We start from the raw sequence: 21,322 nt of genomic DNA on the forward strand, positions 1-21,322 counted from the left end.
AGCACTGAAGAGGACGAGTGCACAGAATTAAAATTAGCAAACTTTTAAAAGCAGCTTAATACAGAAATGCCAGGCCATAACTTAGTGGGGGGGGGGGAAGAAACCTATGAAGTAAATGGACCTGACTAATTTAAGTTCAGTAATTTCAACGTGTCTATTCTAAGTAGGATTTCATTGAATACCAGCCTATCATTCTATTCTTAAAGACACCTCCATGCCTATGAGGAACAGTGAGAGGAGCTCTTAATCTTTGAAGAACACAAAACTTTTTAGAACTTCAAAAGACAACAAAAGAATTGCAACAGAACTTTGCAGTAGAGTGCTGGACAAATGCAATACAAAACCACTGGGGGGTGGGGAGAGATTGTCTAGCTCCCCAAAAGCACATTGTGCTATAAACTGACCATCTAGAACCACCTATTTGCACCTCCACAAAATTACACGGAAAAGTTTCACATTGTGTAAATTAAAAAGGAGCTTCCTCTCACTCAAGACAGCCTCTCCAGATTTCACCAATTCCCTCTCTTGCTGCAGCCCTCTATGCTACACACCATGCCATTCCAAAGGGTATCTCAAGCTTCAGGGGCAGCTTTTCAGGGGACATAGGGAGCCGCAGGAAGGAGGAGAGAATGGGAGAATCCTTTGCGGTAAGCAGTGTTCCAAGCCATTACATTTGCAGCAGAGGTCAGCTGGACTACTTACCAGTGCCAAGTCATCCCGACTGCAGTCCAATGCAGCAATCATCACTTGCTCATATATTATCCAGACTAGAAAACACACAAAAATACATCTGTCATATGAAATGAGGTAGTATGTTTTTCAAAACACCTAAAACCAATTACATTCTTTTGTTTTTTATAGAAACATGGACCTGTCATAATTAGTGCTCAAAATTAGTATGTGCTACTCAACACTTTTAAAAGCTATAGTGTTCACTTATGCTGCGCAAGCATTTTTGTAGTGTGTTCCATATTACAATGCAATTTTACTACACCAGAATAGCTATTTATGATAACAAACCAACTATGGAAATGATTCACAGCTCCCCCAATTTCAAAAAGCACTTGGGGGTTTAGCAGAACAACAGTTTTTAGCGGACACTTTCACCAATTCTGGTGTTCTGTTCTCCATTTTTTCCTTTATGTCAGGATGGCATAAATATTGTATTTTAGCGTTTTGTTGGAAGCCGCCCAGAGTGGCTGGGGAAACCCAGCCAGATGGGCGGGGTATAAATAATAAATAATAATAATAATAATAATAATGGCTAAACCCTGGCCTGAGAGCTGGATCAGGACCCCAAGCAATTTTTTGTAGCTCACAGAGATATCTCCAATTTTGACAGTGGTGGCAAAAAGCGGGGGGAAATGTAAAGGAGATACAGCACTATGGTAGGTACATATGTTTAAACTGAGTTTTGCATTTATGCCTGATGAGGGTGGTGAGTGAGACTGAGTGAATGGTTGTATGAATAAAGTGTATCATGTTGACTGAAGCTGTACATTATACTGTCATATAATGCTCTCTTGTAAGTGACAATGAACAATAATAAATAAAACTACCCTACTATACTGAGAGCATTTGGCATTCAAGAGGAAAGGCATGCACATGAAATAGACAAGTGTACAAATTTCTGTGATACACACATACTTAGAATTGTTCTGTGTAAAAACTAAAGGTTTGGGAGGGTACAGATTGCCCCTCAATGAAAATCTACTTTCCCCAGACAACACAACAATCGCTCTGATTTTGGCTTTTACCACTTCAGTGAATGTGTGGATATTATGTTCTATGCCTTCTTGATTAAAATCAGATTGCCTTCTTAGAATAGAAACTACATAGCCTCTGGAAACAAAAATGGATATGACACCAGGAAACATATGGAGGATTCATTCATATACATCATATGAACACTATTAATTAGGGAATCTACTGTTGTCAGTGATTCTCCGAAAACACAAAACGAGTGAAGTAAATATGTTTTATTTATAAATTTACTAAGTGAAAGGCGATGAAAAACAGCACACTCAACTTCCCTGTTGAGATCACTGCCCTTTCTATCACCCACTGAGTTTACATTAAACTCGGGAGACAACATATGCAGGCCTGTTTTCCTGGGCACTTCAAATTTTAAATCTCAAAACCAAGTAAGAAAGTGACTGTGCTATGCTATTATTTGCAACTTTCAGGTGTATACTGAAGCCAGGTTTGGGGAACCTTTGGCCCTCAAGATGTTGCTGAACTACAACTCTCACCATCCTTGGCCACTGGTCATGCTTGCTAGAGCTAATGGGCACTGTAGTCCAAAAACATCTGAATGGACAGAATTTCCCCACTAAGTTGTTCTCTGAAAAAAATATTCTAATGCTCATCATTATGAGATATATTAGTAACATCTTATGATAACATCCCAAACTGAAAGACCTCTGGTTGAGTGTTCTAAGAAATGAACCCATTTCAGAAATATTGCTCCCCTCTCTCTCTTTGTATAATGTCAGTGTTACTGAGACCAAAACTTCCTAAAATTAAATAAAGAAGGGTACACCCGTTCTGATCTTTGAGACCTTTGCCAAAAATGAACTGCTCATACTGTCTGAATTAGGTTAACTAAGTTATAGAAAGGAAAGAAAGAGAAAGTAGAATGAGCTCATTAAAAACAAATCACTGATACTTATTCCCTTCCTGCCTACATAAGAGCCTTGGTCAACTTTATACAGTTTTCTTGCCATAAAACACTCCGATGCTTTATCCTGTGCTTATATAAAAAGAGGTATTGCATTATTGTGACTTTCTTTTTAAACAATTCCCTTCTGGTATAAAATGCTCTGTGCCAAGTTTCTGTCTGGGGAGAATTAGTATTGTGCACTTACGATCCCCCCAAATGATGTAGAGCTATTGTATATAATGAAAATCCAGGCACGCCCTAGACTCTCATGCCCAACGCTATAATAAAAGGAACTCTTATATTGATTCCACGTAGCTGAAGTTATGGTTAAATTTCAGGAATAACCTTCTGTCTCCATTTCAAAACTTAACCATCCTTCAAACGAGTGAAGACAACCAATGAGTGAAATTTGGCCAAGGATGCTTGGGCCAAGGGTTCTCTCAAATGTATTTGCATGACTAGCGGGCCAGGCTATACATCCGATTAGGTATACATCTCCCTGCCCACACCCTTAAGTTGGAAAGCAGATCAAGAGTCAGGAAAACTGGCAGATGTTGAGCTTTATGGGCGTACCATACATCAGCATGCACAAGAAAAGTGAAGTAAAAGAAAAATAATATTGAGGGTGTAATAGGAGAATCAATCAGGTAATAATAAAAGCAGCTGCACAGAATAAAGACGGCAAGAGACGTGAAACAGCTTTGACCTACTGTCATCGCCAAGCTTAGCTGCATATTCATGAATTAATTCTTCTCCAACTTCCACTATCTGCTCACTGTTCCGATAGTTCTCTTCCCTCCATTTCCTCATTTTATCTCGCATCTCTGAAAAACAAAAACGAAACAGTGGAATGACAATTCCTAATCAACATTTCTGAAAAGAATTGGTATATACATTTTCTGTTTGATAATAATTGTTTTAGTAACTTAAAGTTTCTAGCTTTGAAATTATGTTTGTGGAAAATGAAATAAATATTGAGACTTTTAGGTCTTAGCTAACGAGTCTTATCCCTTATACAGTGAAAAACCAGCACAACATGAACTCCCAAGCACATCTTCCATTACCTTTTAATACTGATCAGTAGCATTCAAAAGTGCAAAATGTGAGAGGCAATACACAGCACATTTAGAGGCTGAGAATCTTATCTCTATGCAGAGACAAAACACTGTCTGCCTGCAAGTGGTCATCATATTAGGCACCTGGCCAGAAAGAGTAGCATGGAAACAAAAACATGCCTGGACCAAGTCTGGTACCTGCTTCCTTTCCAATCATTCAAGGCAATTGATGTAATTATAATTCTAGGGAGATCATGAAGGTTATTTAATGAGAAATTGTTCTTACTAAAGCTGAAAGTGTGGTTCTCAATGAACTGATGTGCACCTGCCTACAGCCAGGTAATGGCCTCCGCCCCCCAGTAATTTTGAGCTGGTTGTACAGAAAATCTCAGTTTGCAAGCCATTTATTTATTTCAGTTATTTGTTCAATTTATATACTGCACTTTATCCAAGAACATAATTTACGCAGCTTAATATTAAAAACATAATACTCAGCGTAATAATAAAATTATCACAATACAGCCCCTCCACACATTTAACAGGCCATAGTGGCCGAAGGCCTGGGTAATGAGAAATGTTTTTGCCTGGCAGCTAAAGACGTGTAAAGATGGCCCATTCTTGTGTTGTAAGCCAAGCTGTGTCTTGTGTTGTAAGCCAAGGTGTGTCTATGAATAAGTGTACTAGCGCAGGTTGCTCAAATCACACAAGCCACACTCTTCCCTTTCTGAAGCCAGGAGAAAACAAACCCAAACAAAAAGAAATGTTGGATTCCTCTCATGGTTTATTTGGAGACAAACAAACCACAAGTGGTGGTTCACATGTAGCACTAAGCCAACACTAATTTGTTTCTTCCTGACTTGGGATAGGGAGAAATGGGGCAGGCGAGATCTGAGCAGTGTTCACCAACCATGCCTGCTTGTTCATGTTAAACCATAGTTTGGAGTACCATGATGGATGAAACGGGCCAATGTCTAAAGTCAAAATTTTCTCTTCTTGCTATTCAATATCTTTCAGCACTGGGGTAACTGATCATATTCACAGCATGTGGATGCTCAGTGATTATTGTGTTGCTGCCTTTATGGATACCAGAAACATAATGCAGTACAAAATGCTGAATTTCAGGCTTAATGCATAATGGAGTTGAACCTGTCAAGTTCTGTTTCATTTTATTATTTTTGTCATAATGCACTTTTATGATTATTACTCCTTCAACTTGCCTGCTGCCTCTATGAAAGATTTGTAATTGCTTTGGGTAATATTTCCCAATGCAAACATATAACTGAACATGCTTTGAGTCTTGAAGAGAAGTAGGAATAAGTTTCATCTCAAAATGAGTATATACTATTATTGCTTCATTGTGTTAGCTACGAAGCAGATCGTTTTCTTCTATTGCCTCATCTGGGAACTCTTGGATTGTTTTCATTATTCCTATAAACTACAGATTATTCCAAGGCCATTGGTTTCTTTCTATTTCAGTAAGAATTATAAAATTGGAATAGCAATGTACATAGATATTTTCACTACTATTCCCTAAACTAATATAAAAGCATGGTCTGAGGGAGTATGCGAAAAATTAAAATTATATCTAAAATTAATATGGCAACATTTATGTACACTTTTAACTATTTCTTTAAATAGGGTAGTCATTACACTTCATGAACATTACATCATCTTCTATTATGAGGAAGACCAATGGGGAAGTTTTAAATCCTTATTAATCACACTTTCAAAGCATCCAAAATCACACAGAAAAAAGCAGTTTCTGAATAAATAATTGTCGAGAACACAGAAAGCTAGACTGCAAAAAAGCACTGGCAGCAGACATAAAAATCCACCTCAAACTCAAGTGATATAATCAATCAGTCAAGGTGGACCTGAAAGTCATCATGAATTCAAGCTGTTATATCCTGCCCAATGATGCCTTTTTTCACCCTTTATAAATTGTCTGCATAATTTGCTTGAGCAGAGAGAGGTGGTGCTATGAACTACAGAGTGACAATAGCTCACCAGCCGACCTCCCTTAGTGGCAAGGACAAGTGAAGAGAGACATAATAGTCCAACAAACCATGGAGGAACAGATAGACTAGGGCAGCTTCCCAGGAACTGCTTCCCAGTCTTGCTCTGATGCCACCCGCCACTTCCTTCCTAACCCTCCATTTTCAGATTTCAGATTAAAACTGCAGAGTGGCAGTAAATGAGGACCTTTTTCTGCCTCCCCACTTCCAGCTACTCTCTGAAGACCGGAGAACAGATGTTCTTACAAATATTGGGGGGCGGGCAGGGGGAAGACTATACCATGTGAAAAATTAACATAATATTTTAGCTGCAGTTCATTCATTTTCAGCTTTGTATTCTTGTTATAAAAAAGCTTGCCTAGATATTCCATTGTTGCGCCCATAACCTAGGTTTAAGGTGCCATTCAGCTCCTGGTTTTCATATCTCAGTTTCTAACACTTGCGGGGGGGGGGGGCAGAAGTAGTGCTTGGCAAGGTAGACGGGGTCAGCAACACAAGCACAGACACAGCCCTTTATCTTAAATAGACAGAGGGAGGGAGCGAGGGAAAGATGATCAATTTTTCATGATGAAGAAAGCCATAGGTGACAACAGAAGGCATTGTGTGAGTAGGGACTCCTTTGGTTTGTTTTGGTGTACAGTATTTTTATTCTGCCTATTATAGACATCTTAAATGCATAACAACTTATATTTTTAATTACATTTTAATAGAAAAAGACAAGACTGAAGTTGTTGGTCTTCCTGTCACTTCAAAATTTACAAGTTAAGCTGTAAGTTTTAGATCAAACAGATTTCTTTCTATAGTCCACCCCATTCCCACCCCACATATGATTCCTTCCACAAATAGGAGGGGTGAAATAGGACTGTGCAAAATTTTATTTTAAAAGACAACCAAAACCACCACAGAGTTACATTTCATGTGCCTGAGTAAAAACTAAATGGTTCCTGACTCAAGACAACCTCTGGAAATTAAAAGATTGGACAGAAAGAATGCGATTGAATCTCAAATGTAGTGCAAGGAGTGACAGTCCAAACATACACAAAATAATGGAAGTTTCCTCCATGAATTTACTCAGCCACTACTAAAGCCTCCATGCCATTATATCTCTCAAATGTAATAATGACTGAATATTAAAGTATAGGGTATCTAGTGATGGAAAAATATGAGACAGGCCATGTTTTGTCATTTGATCACTTAATATAAGAAAACAAGCACATTAAATGTCCGACAGTCTCAGCCCTGTACATTTTTATTTAGAAGGATCACTCCCAAGTGAGCAGGCAGAAATTGCAGTCTAGTGCTGCAGCCTGATGATTTCTGTAGGAAAACAATATCAACTTTCAGCTTGTCACGATGGTGGTAGTGGCCCACCATCTTAAATTAAATTTGGTCAGCCAAATTTAAACTTGAAATCAAGTTGTGGAATTAAGTTTCAAATCTACTGCCCTGGTTTGCAAGTAATGGCTTGCTAGCGCTCTAGTTTATTTCCTCATAGTGCAATGTTAGCAGTGTGCACCAGGATGCTTCCTCACTTCTGGTAAACCATAGTTTGCACAATTCTTGGCAGTAACTCCTGGAAGGGCCTGGGAGGATAGGACCCTGACTGACTCCAGCTACAAAAGTTGTGGATGCTGAAGAGACCAGGGAACATCTTGGCTGTCTCTTAGGGCAGATCCAGGTCACTGAGCCTGTGCTTCCACAGCCAAGGCCCGCTATGAACTACCATTGGCAGGACTGGTAGCAACAGCAGCAGATATGTTCTATGCTTATGATAATACTTTATTCTTAGTTATGATATTTAACATTTGCATTTTACATTTGACTTCCTTTGGTAATGTTTTATTTTGAAAGCATCAAGATAATATTTTAGTTTCCAGCTAATTATGTTGCTTTGAATGTACTATACTTTATTTGTCTTTCTTTGGTAATGTTTTCTTCTGGACTGTTTTATTTGATGTTCTAATATGTTTTAAGCAACTTTGAGATTTTTTCTTAAAAATATAAAGCAGCAGAGAAATGAAATGAATACTAATAATTCTGGCTTGTCATTACATGCCTATCAGGCCACTGAATGACTCAAGAAATTCTCACAAATAATTTCTGTATACTGTGTCAAATTCTGTACCTTTTCCCTATACTTTCATAGGCTACAATCTGAATATTGTTTCCAACTCTCTAAAAGAAAGAAAAAACGTTACATATATTCATCCAGGCTGCTCTATCTGGTCCTCAGGACTTTCCACATGCCACATCCTCCTCCCTTTTAATTAAGATGAAGAATAAAAGTAAAGAGACATGCAAAGGAAGAAGACTGTAATAATGACTTCAATTAGACTTGCACAGAATGTGCCCTAAAAAAGTTGATCATGGAATCAACTGGAGGGGCAAGAAAGCTTCCTTCAGAAAGTGGAAGTCTTCCTCAAATAAGTAAAACAAAAAAGAAGACAAACTTAGGCAAAATAAATACAAGCAGACAATAAGGGATGAAAAACAAATGTGTGCACTGCTAAAAACCATCAAGAATAAAATCTTTAAGTACATTAGAAGCAGGAAACCAGATAGGGAAATGGTTGAACCTCAGGACACCAAGGGAGTCAAAGGTGTGCTAGAAGAAGAGGATACTGCAGAGAAATTGAATGAATTATTTGCATCCATCTTCACAGTGAATGACGTAAGGCAGATCTCTGTGCCTAAACAAACCTTTTCAGGAAAGGAGTCTGAGGAATAGAGGCAAATAGTGGTGAAAGAGTTTTAGGCCTTAATGACACGTTAAAAATGGACAATTCACTGGGTCCAGACAGCAACCGCTCAAGAGTTCTTACAGAACTCATATGTGAAATATTTAATGACTGGAAAGCAATGAACAGAGGCTTTGATTAACACTGACTATATAAGCAGGCCTGGTATTATCTCAAGCATGCACAGATGGGTTGAAGTTCCTTGGCAATTCTGGATAACCTACAGAGCATCAACTGCTTGCATTTCTGAGTGTCAACATTATATTTGAAACTATTACAAAATCTCCATTCACAGTTTATTTTATGAACAAGAGAAACTAGTTTTATGAAAGTGACTGTTCCCTGAACTACAGTAAACCTGCAAATTACGTGGGGGTTACTTTCCAGGGATCACACCTTAAACCCAGAATCACGTACAGTCAAAACTCAACGGGTTCAATGGCAGGTAGGATTGCCAAGACCATTTCCCCCAGAACCCCACCCCCTTTCTGCCCCTTTTTATTAATGTTAATTTTTGCCATGTGTGTAAAGCTGAATGTGCACAAGTTAAATGTGTATAAGTTGTGGGCCTACTATAAACTGGTTAATTAAACTATCGATGGCATTTTAAACTGGAGGAGGTATTGTTTTTGTTTGTTATTATGTTATGTATTTTTGCATTTTTATATTTTAAACTGCCCTGTGATCGTCAAATGAATGGTGGTTTAGAAATTTAATAAATAATAATACAACATCAATATTGCCACATTTTAGGGGCCTGGAAAAACCAATGCAGGAGGAATTACCTCTGCCCAACCCACACAACTGCTTCCTACGGAGGTTACCAACATGGGAAACAAGCATATGGAAATATTACCCCCACTGCTCAAGTATCTTATCAATAGATGCTGTTTAGATAGGGAGCTGGCAGTTGGGTGATCTGCCTCTAGGGATTAACCTGTTTAGTCTTTTGATTCTCCATACTCTATGGTTTCACAATACGGAATTACAATAACAAGTAATGCTAGTAATACATGACACTGCAGTGGCACCTCGGAAGTTGAACGGATTCTGTTCCAGAAGTCCGTTTGGCTTCCAAAACGTTCGGAAACCAAGGTGTGGCTTCCAATTGGCTGTAGGAAGCTCTTGCAGCCAATCAGAAGCCGTGTTGGACATTCAGGTTCCAAAGAACCTTCGCAAACCAAACGTTTGACTCACAAGGCATTCAGGATCCAAGGTGCGACTGTACTGCGATACTGGACAAGTTATAAAATACATTTTAAAAAATAAATCCCATAGAAAGGAAGGAAGGAAGGGAGGAAGGAAGGGAGGGAGGGAGGGAGGGAGGGTTTGGACTTGATACCCCCCTTTCACTCCCCTTAAGGAGTCTCTAAGCGGCTAACAATCTCCTTTCCCTTCCTCCCCCACAACAAACACTCTGTGAGGTGAGTGAGGCTGAGAGACGTCAGAGAAGTGTGACTAGCCCAAGGTGCATGTGGAGGCGGGGATGCGAACCCAGTTCACCAGATTACGAGTCCACCACTCTTAACCACTACACCACGCTGGTTCATTTAAATACTGCCAGTCTGAGGAAAATGGATGGCAATAATCTTCTGCTTTTTATTTCTACTTCTTTGAAAGCAGATATGATTAGGTTTCCATTATGAAGTAGATAAGTATGCATATTAATAAATAAATCTAGTTAAATCTTGTTGAACTACTTAATGATTATTCTACCTGTAGTAGCAACTGTAATGCATTCTGTTAGATGCTGTATAATTTTTAATTGCATTTTTATCTAAGGAATTTAAATTGTAATACAATAAAACACAATACAAGAAATAAAAGGCAATAAAAGCACAATTAAAATCATTATAAATATTTAATGCGGACATGCCACAGACAACCTGAATGAAGCTTGTGGACTACTGGTGGTCCACAGACCACACTTTGGAAAACCCTGCTGTAGTCTGAATTCTTACTTAACACTCAAGTAAGAACTATATACAAGCATAAGAAAGATTTCAGAAGCCACAAAGAAAGCAACAAATTAGAACTGCAATCCCGCATCCCCTTAATTGGAACCGAGTGGATCTTTCTTCCAAGTAAATATGCACAAGATGAATCTGCAAGAATTTTAAGACTGACCACAACCTCATTGCTTTTTTATAGATGTATATGCTTACGACTCATGGAATGTAGCAGCTGAAAGTACGAGCTGAAAAACAGGAAAACCCAGGTTTGGGTTGGCCTTGGCAAACTACTTTTGTCCAAGCCTCAAGCCCTCAACTGCAATATGGAAGCAAATATATTGGTCATGAAGCACTGTAAAGCTCTTCAAACAGGCAGTACTCTGTAATGAACTCCTCTATTGCATAGTAATGCATTATATTACTATGATTACTTGATTTGGTTTTGATTTTATTTCTTGCATTTCTATGCTACTTTCCATCCAAATGAATCCCAAAGTGGTTTACAAGAAACGAATTGCAATAATAGAACAGAGTATCACAAGTCCTGTGTTAAGTCATATTATATGGTTATCAAATCAAAAAGGCATTTATAATCTATAAAACAATATTAACAAAATAGCAACAAAAAATAAGCTAAACACTATTAAGTTTATAAGCCCTACCACAGTGACTCATAATCTTTCACTCTATTCAGTTTATTAAAGTACATAAACACATCCATCATACAGAAGGACCTGGATCTAAAAGAAATACCTACAACAGAACTATACTTTTAACTTATTAGTTATTAAGTTAAACCTGAGACCCAACCAGTGATGTTTAAGGCAGTGGCCAACAACTGAATGATACAACCATCTCCATGTCTTTGGATTTATTCAGCTGCTGCTCACAGGGCCTTGCAAATGCATTACTTATAAAGCCCCATCACTGCACCTGGCATTTTACAAAGTTTCATTATCTTCTCTCTGACCCCCAGAGCCAAAGTTCCCTGCCCCAAAGAGCATACAATCCCAAATTTTAACAGTGGGGGAGAGGCCAACAGCCAATGGAGGGGTGGCGGTAAAGGTGTAGATTTATCAATCTTTAGCTGGGAAAAAGGATGAAAGGAAATGGCTTTTCAGAGGAGATAATTTTAAGATGAGTGTCCTGAAGGAAGATGGGGGAAGAGTCTCCACCTTCGTCCCCAAGCTCTGCACCCTCAATCTCCAATGTGGGTTTGATGAAGAAGAAAAATCTCAATTCACTGATAAACAGGACTAGGGGTATATGTAGCCAGGGAACTTAACTAAAAGGAAAAACGCTTAACTAAAAGTATACAGTGTAGAAAAATTATGACAGATATTTCTGAGAACTTGGAGTCAAAAGAATGTAATTTAAAACAACTGTTGTCAAGACATTTCATTCCGAATCTGCTACAGAGCCAGGCAGAGGATGGTGACAGGGGAGTATTCTGTCCACCTAACATAAATCCTGGCTACACTCATGCTAGGGGGGAAAGTTAAATCTGTCCTTGTGTTCGCTGTGACCACGACAGGACAGGTGAAAAAGGAAGGCTGTAAACTCCTTGAGATCACCGTTCCCTACGTTCCTAGTAAGGTAAAGGTAAAGGGACCCCTGACGATTAGGTTCAGTCGCGGACGACTCAGGTTGTGGCGCTCATCTCGCTTTACTGGCCAAGGGAGCTGGTGTACAGCTTCCGGGTCATGTGGCCAGCATGACTAAGCCGCTTCTGGCGAACCAGAGCAGCGCACGGAAACGCCATTTACCTTCCCGCCAGAGCGGTACCTATTTATCTACTTGCACTTTGACGTGCTTTCAAACTGCTAGGTTGGCAGGAGCAGGGACCGAGGAGCGGGAGCTCACCCCATCACGGGGAATCGAACCGCCGACCTTCTGATCGGCAAGTCCTAGGCTCTGTGGTTTAACCCACAGCACCACCCTGCATAAATTGTGGGCTTATTGTATTCAGTGTGGCATCCAATGTAATATATCATATACCTAACAACAATAACAACTTACTTTTATTTAGCCTCTCATTGAAACTCTATCAAGAGGCTGCATACACTTCTTTCACAACTTTATCCATTGTTGAACCACTTGGGAATCATTGTCACCTAAATAGCACTTTTCAAAGCACCTTGTACACATTATCTTACTGTAATCCTTAAAAGTATCATCCCCATATTGCAGACTGGAGCTAAAGACCTTGTAAATTCAAAGGAGAGATGAGAGGAGATTCGCGGGGATTCGAACCGCAGACCTTATGATCGGAAAGTCCTAGGCTCTGTGGTTTAACCCACAACGCCACCCACGTTCCTACTGGGACGCAAATCCCACCAGGTAAGCAGCCCCGCAAGCCATGATGGGGTTAATTCTGTGCGTAGATCAGCTTCGAGAATACCACCTAAAGGACTCCCAGACCGACTGTGCGGGGGGGGGGGGGGAGAGACGGTGAAGTTGCTGAGGCTTTTTCGCCTGGCGAGGGGAGGCGCTAGCAAGGCCTCGGCTATCCTTCCGAAGCGGCGAGCGCCTCTCCCCCGCCCCAGAGCCGCTGTCGCTGCGCCCACACCTCACCCTGGGTCTGCCCTCCCCTTCTCGCCCCCGCCGAGCCAACACACACCGCGGCCGGGCGGCCGGCAAGTTACCTTCCCAAGTGACATCGTACATATCCGAGACCTTCGCCATCTTGCCGGGCTCCCCTCACGCCTCGCCTGCGCCACGTGACCGCCCGGAGCCCCGCCCACAGAGTTTCCTGGCCGCCTCCCCGAGCTCAATCGCTGACAGATCCGAGCCTGATTGGGTGGGGGGAGCTAGGGGCGGGATTCGCTCGCGGAGGGCGGGGAAAGCGAGCGACTTTCTTCGTCTCAGGTTGGCCTTAAAAGCGCCTTTCGCTCTCGGTCTCCAGTTCGCTGAGGTGGACGACCTGGGTGGAGGGTGTCGTTTATACGCGGCTTTCAATCCAGGGATTTAGAAATCGTTTTATTTAGCCGCTTGCCGCTTATGTACAGATAGTTTAAAAAGGGGGGCCGGGGGGGGGAATATCTATTCCCTTCCCTCAGGTTTGCAGTGTAAAAGATAATACCCGCCACATTACCTCATAAAGGAAAAGCACATTCACAAGAGACCGCCCAGTGAATTAGATCTTACAACATGAAGTAATAGCTGTTTCCCCCACCCCCCACCCCTTTTATTACATATTATTTTATTCCGTATTTCTTATTGGATTGCTATAACAAAGTCCTGAGATAGGAAAAAGAAAAAGACGTGCAAGGGAAAGGGAGAGAAGAGGGAGAGGGGGGAAATTCTTAATTTAATTTGCTATGTGAAATTAATTTACTACGTGGAAAATATTTTTCCCCTCCACCCCCCCCCCCAAAAAAAAGCAGCACAGACTTTTTTCTTTTAACCTTTGGGGCTTTTTGCCTCTGGTGCTCACTCTTTAACTGTCTTTTCTTTTGTACACGTGTGTATTATTTATCTCCCATCTTTCTTCACCCAAAGATGAACACCGAAGGGCTCACAAGAATCACGGAAACAGCAAACTGCAGTAGTAAGCCCAAGACACAGTAGTAAGCCCAAATACAAGACACACCCAAAGTCATGTAGTATAGAAGTAGTGGAAAATGGCATACAGGAGAGGTACATCAATGTTGTTTGGAAGGCATGTGACTTTATCCTCAAAAGTGCTGTGCATAACGGGTCGCAGTGGATCTTCAAGGCTTTCCTCCACAGAAAACTATCTCCAGACCTCCCTGGAGAGCTGTGCTCCCCCTGCACAAGGCACCAACCCAAGCGGGTACAAAACTATGACTTGAGAGCATGCACAGAACAGAAGGAGAAAGGGAGGAAGATGACAAATTTTGTCCTTGCCCAGGGCACAATATTACCAAAGTTTGCCCCTGCTGGAGAGTTCAAGGATGCAACAGAGGCAGCCTATTTTGCTGCCCTCATTGCCACACGGTAGTCCTGATGATGGAGTATTGTAGAGGCTCCCATGTCCACCCATGTCCACCGGCCCATTGTATGCAGATAAATGGACCTACATAACTAATTATGACAGAGCACAGTTGTCTTATCACCCTTTCATGGTGTCCTCACATCAAAGCCTACTGTATAGAAGTTCATAGTGGTACTTTTTGACACATACATATGTACCCCCGCTGTGATTCTTTATCCTTCCGTATTCCTTGATCCTGGTTGGCAAGTAAAACCTGTGCCACAAAAGTACAGGATTTCCAGCGTTTTAACTGATTCCATAGCAAGTTATGTGAAAAAGCAGTGATTTCATACTTGGAAGAAACTCGCACATGTGTTTTCATCAACATCTCGCATAGGCATTTAAGTCCCATTGTAAAATCTCAGGCTCCTTAATCTAACTTTTTGCTGTCTTTTACACATGCAGTGAGCACATGATTCCTCCCAAACTTTTTTAATGGTGCAGTAATGCCCACTGCATAATCTCGCACACATATATTTCAGTCTTCCTCATCACAAAATAGGACGCATGATTGGGAAAATTTTTATTGTAACTTCCACGCCCCATTCCAAAACCCACCAAACCTCCATAGTCATCCACATGCACTGGGTAGTAACTGCTGTGGTAAACTGTTCAAACTTAGAAGCATCTTTCGTTGTCCTTATACTTTCTGGAATCCTTCTCACTGTTTCACACACGTACTTGTATAGAAATCCATGGTAACTGCAAGAAGCAAGAAGGCTGATTCACACGAGCATGTTTCAAGCTTTTCCTATTTATTTTTCCCTCCAGTGTAATATTGAGGTGGTGAAGCCTTCAGCTGGGCACCCACTTTTGCAGTGCCAAGTTAAATAGGGAACGGAGCCTGTGGTTATGGCAACGTGCACCTCACCAAGCAATTATTACAGTTTAATAAAGGATTCCCACCACCACCACAGAATCAGCCTTCAGGTAAGATTTGAACTGTCAATGAGGTAACCAGATTCAGTGGATCACATTGCTACTAGGTTTTAGGGCTGTTCCACACTTTAGGCATAATTGCTGCACATGCATCAGTGGTGTTTTCTGTAGTATTCATGCGGGTTTTAAATCATCTAGGTTTTAAATGTGAGGTGGACAACCTGTGCTTGGGGCTAAGTAGCTATGGGGTTTAAAAAAAAACAAAACTTTGGCATGGTATGTGAGCTTAAACGTGTCAACTCAGAACTAAGCCCAATGAGTTCAGTTGAACTTACTCTCCAGTAGGTGTGCATAGGATTGATCCTTAATTATTTATCTACAGATCTTACACCATTTGTCTATGATCGGTAGGGTTTATGACACCACCACAAAATGTCACAATATGGACTTTGTTTTACTGAGCCTTGGTTGTACACACCAGTTTGAAAGTATGAGAGAGACTGTATTTGGCATGGACAATATAGCACTGGCATAGGTTTCTTCCTCAATGGAAAAAGGAACCAGGTTGTGACTTCATTAATTAACCACTTCCATATGAAAGCTCTTTTCCCAGAGAACCAGACGGAGTCCATGCAATTCATGGCTCTCAAAACTTGTAGTCATCTTGCAGTTGATGCTGCCAAGACTGAGTAGAGAAATTGGGGGTGGGGGAGTACTGGTATTATTTCTGAACTCTCCATCTCTTCCCAGTGAACCTTATTTAAAATATAAGGAGGGAAGAAAAGGAAAGGAAAGGTGTGTGAGCAACCTGTGGTTTTATTCACACAATGCTGTATTTTTTAAAAAATGTGATACTTATACAGTGGCTAATAAAATCAGTACAGTGACCTTTTCAGGAGATTTAAGAGCAGTTAACTGTTCTGGAGAGTGCCTGAATACATGCTGAGATCACAAATGACCACATCCTGGCACCAGAGCGACTTTTCAGAGGCATTCTAGTATGTGCTGTTCATGCGTTTAAAGTTATTGGGAGCTTCTGCACTCTACATTAGACCTGAAATTTGCACACATTTGCTCAACAGAGAAACACAACTACTGCAAACTCCACTGTGATTAAGGGTCATCCCAGTTACACACAGGTTTTGAGAGTTTTGGAGTTTTATTTTTAGCAGGGTCAAATAGAGGGAGTGAATTCAAGACTGCAATCTTGCGCACATAGTCCCATCACACTCAATGGACCTTGTGAGTAAGGCAGCACTGTAAATCACACACCAGGCAGTTATAATGGTCAGGGATAACTGCAAAAGATAAGGAGGCATTTTATCTTCAAACCATTTGAACTGGCTTCCTTAATTGGAAGTTGCTTTTCTAGGATTCCAGAAGATTCCTTCCAAATGGGACATTGCTAGGTACATGAAACACAAAAGTTCTAGAGCTCAGTCTCTCTCTCTCTCTCTCTCTCTCTCTCTCTCTCTCTCTCTCTCTCACACACACACACACACACACACACACACACGTAACCTGCTTCCCATCCTTTGTACTGGAAATCCTTTAACTAGAGAGGCCAGAGGTTGAGTCTGAGACATCATGAATGCAAAGCATGCAATCTACCACTGAATTCTGGCCATATTGTTAAGGACCAGCTTCACTGGGGGATTAAAAAACAAAAAGCCAGCACTATTCAAGATCAAATTGGAGTCTAGGCCCTGGCCAGTGACCACTTAACCTAGGCAGCATTGCAAGAGAAAATGAATTCCATCTTCAGAGGGGTGGGGGGGACCAACAATTTTCAGCCAGGAGATGATTTTGTTAGAGCACATACCTGAAACAGACTTGCAAGCAAGCTTGATTCTATTTAAAAAGTTGGCAACAAACCCTTGTAAAATTCAAGGCCATGCATTCCAAACATATACTAAGGAACACCTGCGAGCTCTGCTTTGGGACAAGGAGGTTAATGTGTTAGTGTAAGTCGATTTGTGGCCAAAAACTTAAAATCCGTTACTTGTGCAAAACATTCTGTCAAACTGAAGGACATGAGCAAGGAAGGCAGCGATGTTTTAGGGAATGTTGTTGCAGACTGGAAAGTAAACTAGTCATTTAAGCAAAATTCAGTTAGCTTTCCTTTTATTTCATCCACCATTCCTGCAGGCCTGAAGAGTCCTGCAAAAGATGGCTTGGAGCATAAATGACATCATGTGACTCCCCGCCCCCACTCTCTACCCCAGAACAAGGAGAACTATGACGTAGGAGATTTCGAAACAGACTGACATGAGAGGCCGAAGAACAGATGGAAGCTTTAAGTTCTCAGGGTTGGCCCAAGAAATTTTGTTGCCTGAGGCAAAGGACAAGATGACTGCCACCCCTTCAAAGCACAGAAACTGCCTGAATCTTAGAAGTCTTAGAAGACTCAGGACAGGCAGTGTGGCCCTCTGTACTTCAGTACCTTGCCACCCCTCCCTGTCTGCTCCACAGTCATAGCTGTCAACTTTTCCCTTTTCTTGCGAGGAATCCTATTCGGAATAAGGGAATTTCCCTTTAAAAAAGGGAAATGTCCATAGTGCCTATGGGCAGGGCTGGCCCTGTAAGTTCTGCACCACTAGCACTCTAGTTCTCCAGCAGGAACAGAGCAGACTCAGCTCCATAGGCCCAGCCTGACTAGTGTCAAGTGACTCTGCAGGGCTATCCAGATTGTAGAAAGTCCCGACAAGGGGAAAGGAAAAACAGCAGAGTCTTGCGGCAGATTAGATTTGTTGTGGCACAACATTTCATGGATTAAGTCAGCTGCAGCACATAAAGGGGTGGAAGAACCGTAACTACAGGTGAGCTAGCCGGGATTTTGCCTGTGGTGAAGCCTCCAGAGGGGCACCATTGAGGCTGTATGCAAATGTGCGTGGGGGTGTAGCAAAGTGAGTCTTTGACCCTGGTGAAATAAAGCCCCATACGGTGTAATATGTCATGGGTTGTTGTTCATCAGATGTTGTATTTACCTAATTTTAAGACCTGCTAAGGAACAGATGATTGTTATCTGTCCTGATGTGTAAAACAACACAACTCAAAAGAGGGTGTTTTCTTTTTTCCATGATTGTGTTGAGGTGGAATTCCAAGGTAACTCTAGACAGGGAGGAGGATGGGGACAAAACTAGGATAAGTTGGCTTTGCCTGTCACTGGCTGTCAGGGACAGTGCTGAGGAGGGCTGCACTGAGGAGGAATGGTGGGAGCCTCCCACTGCTCCTGATCAGGATCCTGAATCTTCCCAGGAGCAGGAGGACAAGTATAGATTTGGTTTGTAGAAGGGCATAGTTCAGAAGGCAGAAGCTGAGAAACACTAGATGGGGAACAGCTAGGAGAAGAAGCACTGGGAGAGAGAGAGTTAACAGATTCACTGTCTCTGGAAAGCATTCCTCCACCAAAAGAGCTGATTAAGGTGGCAGAACAGAAAGCACAGAGATTACGAACTCAGGTTACAAGATGCAGTTGTAACTTGGGTGATTAAGGAGGAAGTGGGTGAAACTCTGAATTGGGAGCACTGCCATTCCTAGGAAATGGTCTCTTTGTTCTCTCGCTGTGGTCATTAAAGTTTCTAACTGGTAAGAAGACTCCTTTTTCCTTTGTTCTGCTTATCTACTGCCCCGGGGGCAGGGGGGAGCCAATTTCCTGAAGCCTGAGAATGGTCATACCTTCTATTGGTCTTCCTGCCTCCCTACCAGTCCCAACAGCCACCAGTCACCATTGGAAACTGACTCCAGATGCTGTGCTTGTTTTCAAGCTTGGCTGAGGCCTAAAATGGCCAGTTTTCTATTCCTACTCTGCCGAATCTCTGAAATCTGTAGCTGCTTGTCGATGATGGGTTGACTACATAAACCCAAACTCTTCTCAAACTCCATAAAATAACCAAACTTGAAGGTGTTTTAGCTAAAACTTCTCCACAGTCTGGGAGGACTGTGTGCCAGTCTTGGCTCAAGCAAGCTCTTTAAGTCAGAAGCCTTTGAATTACAGTTTGACTATTCATCTCCTGGCTTCTAAAACTGAAGCCACAGATGGAAATTTTAACTAGGGAGAAGCAAGGTTTTTGTGCAAAAACAACAACACATGAACAAACCCTTAAGAAAAACAGGATTTGGCTAGTGACTGTCATGTAGTATTAGTTTTACAGCTAAAAGGACAATACAATAGACAGGTCTAGCAATATATATATAGTGGATTTGACATAGTCTTAATTAAATATATTCAATTAAACACCATCTTACTATTATTATTTAATTAAATGCCATATTTATATACGGGCGGAGTAGGGAAGAGAATCTCTATTGTGGTAACATATGGGATAGAACCCAAGAGAGACCTATTGAGTCATACAACCATATAGCTTTAAGAGAGCTCTGCAGTCATATAGGTCAAGCTGCCTTTTGCCATATCTTCCTGAAGGTTTCTATTAATGAATTAGCTCTTTGGATTGAAGTATGGGGCCTGCCCATAAACACGGCACACTTCCAAGAGTAAATGCACTTTTGTGCAGAACCTCTGTGCTGTATGATATAACTTCCACTCCCTGGTAGTGTGATTTTCCAAATGTGTCTTGCATTTGATAACCTGATATCACTGGTGCAAGAAGAGCAGTTGACCTAGAGCAGATGTCCATAAATGTTAAGCACGCTTGAAGAAAATCAAATGGACCACACCACACCTTTTGCTCATGATCAAATAACACCATTAACCTGTGGTTTTGAGAGATGTTGTCTAACAACAGTGTTGTTGCTTGGCAAACTTGAATGTTTTGTGACTTTTAATTTGTAGCTTATTACTTTGGTACTGTGTCCTGCCTCCAATAAGCTCAGTGTAGCATACATGGAAATTTTGTACTTAAAACAACCCTGCGAGGGAATCAGGCTGAGTCAAAGTGACTGACCCAGAGTTCCATTCAGGTGTCCCTTTAGAAAGCTGGCCATCTGCCAATCACGAGCCTCTTCCTATTGACTATGACTTGTTATGATCTGGCAAACAATTGCTTTGGAGAAGGTCCAGGACTGTATTCTCACTCAGTTTGCCTTAGGAAGAAATGTGTTAGATGTGCTGTTTGGACCTGAAATGATTCAGAAGTGAAAGCATCTCTGGATGAAAAAGACATACTCCCTCATTATGACTCTTTTTAGATGGTTCAACCCATAGGAGAAACGCGCTAATAGGAAGGCACGCTTGGCAAATCCACACCGTGATCAACTCCCACCCGGAAACCAATGTCCCCACTGTGGAATGATGTGTGGTTCCAGAATTGGCCTCCACAGTCACTTACGAACTCACTGTTAAAACGGTGTTTATGGAAGACAATCTTACTCGGCTACGAGTGATCGCCGAAGAAGAAGACCTATGATGAAGCGTTATGTCTCACTCCTTATATAGCCAGCCAATCACTGCACTCTGGAAGAGAAGGCCACCTACAGATCCCATCCCATCAGGATGTCAGTTCCATACAATGTAGGAAATGAGCCCTTAGGCAAAAGACAAGATGGTGTCCTTACCCAAGGCACCTATGGAAGCCAGTTGTACTAGAAGTTGCATCTTACTCCAATGGTGGTGGAAGGCTAGTATCTTCCACTGCACTGGAGGGCAGCAGGCTAATGTGGGGGGTACCTAGTGGGCCTCATGGCACTCACAGCTCTACCCCCTCCCTGCCTCGTTCATCTTCTGCTGTGCAGAACAATGATTAAAGGGGGGGGAGGCATGCCTTGCCTTGCACAACATGGTTGTGTGACTCAGTTCTCAGTTACAGGGCATCTTCCTAGTGATTATCTGGCAATTCCCACAATCCAAATTGCGTGGATTTCTACTGTTTATTAGTCAAAAGATGCATGCACACACTAGACTTACATAGAAACTATTTTTGTTTCTGTATATGCTGGAAGCTGCTCAGAGTAGCTGGGGCAACCCAGTCAGATGGGTGGGGTACAAATAATAAAATTATTATTATTTATGTTTCTAGCATAATTTTTGAGAGGTGTCAGGGAATGCTGAAAAGTGACCATTCT

The 21,322-nt window shown here is 41.5% G+C and overlaps 1 protein-coding gene and 1 long non-coding RNA gene across 2 annotated transcripts in view; one reads left to right on the forward strand and one right to left on the reverse strand.

Moving 5' to 3' along the window:
* Positions 1-13,177, reverse strand: part of EMC2 (ER membrane protein complex subunit 2) — a 43,005-nt gene extending 29,828 nt beyond the window's left edge. Inside the window, exons 1-3 of the mRNA XM_083749404.1 lie at positions 13,068-13,177; positions 3,373-3,486; positions 703-767 (exon numbers count right to left, since the gene is read on the reverse strand). Of these exons, the coding sequence (XP_083605530.1) occupies positions 703-767; positions 3,373-3,486; positions 13,068-13,107 (219 nt within the window). The 5' untranslated portion in view covers positions 13,108-13,177. The remainder of the gene's footprint in view (positions 1-702; positions 768-3,372; positions 3,487-13,067) is intronic.
* Positions 1-21,322, forward strand: part of LOC310849342 — a 431,248-nt gene that overhangs the window by 162,744 nt on the left and 247,182 nt on the right. The gene's annotated exons all lie outside the window — the stretch shown is intronic.

The sequence above is a fragment of the Podarcis gaigeae genome, assembly GCF_964106915.1.
Source record: "Podarcis gaigeae genome assembly, chromosome: 7".
NCBI classification, from domain to species: Eukaryota; Metazoa; Chordata; class Lepidosauria; order Squamata; family Lacertidae; genus Podarcis; species Podarcis gaigeae.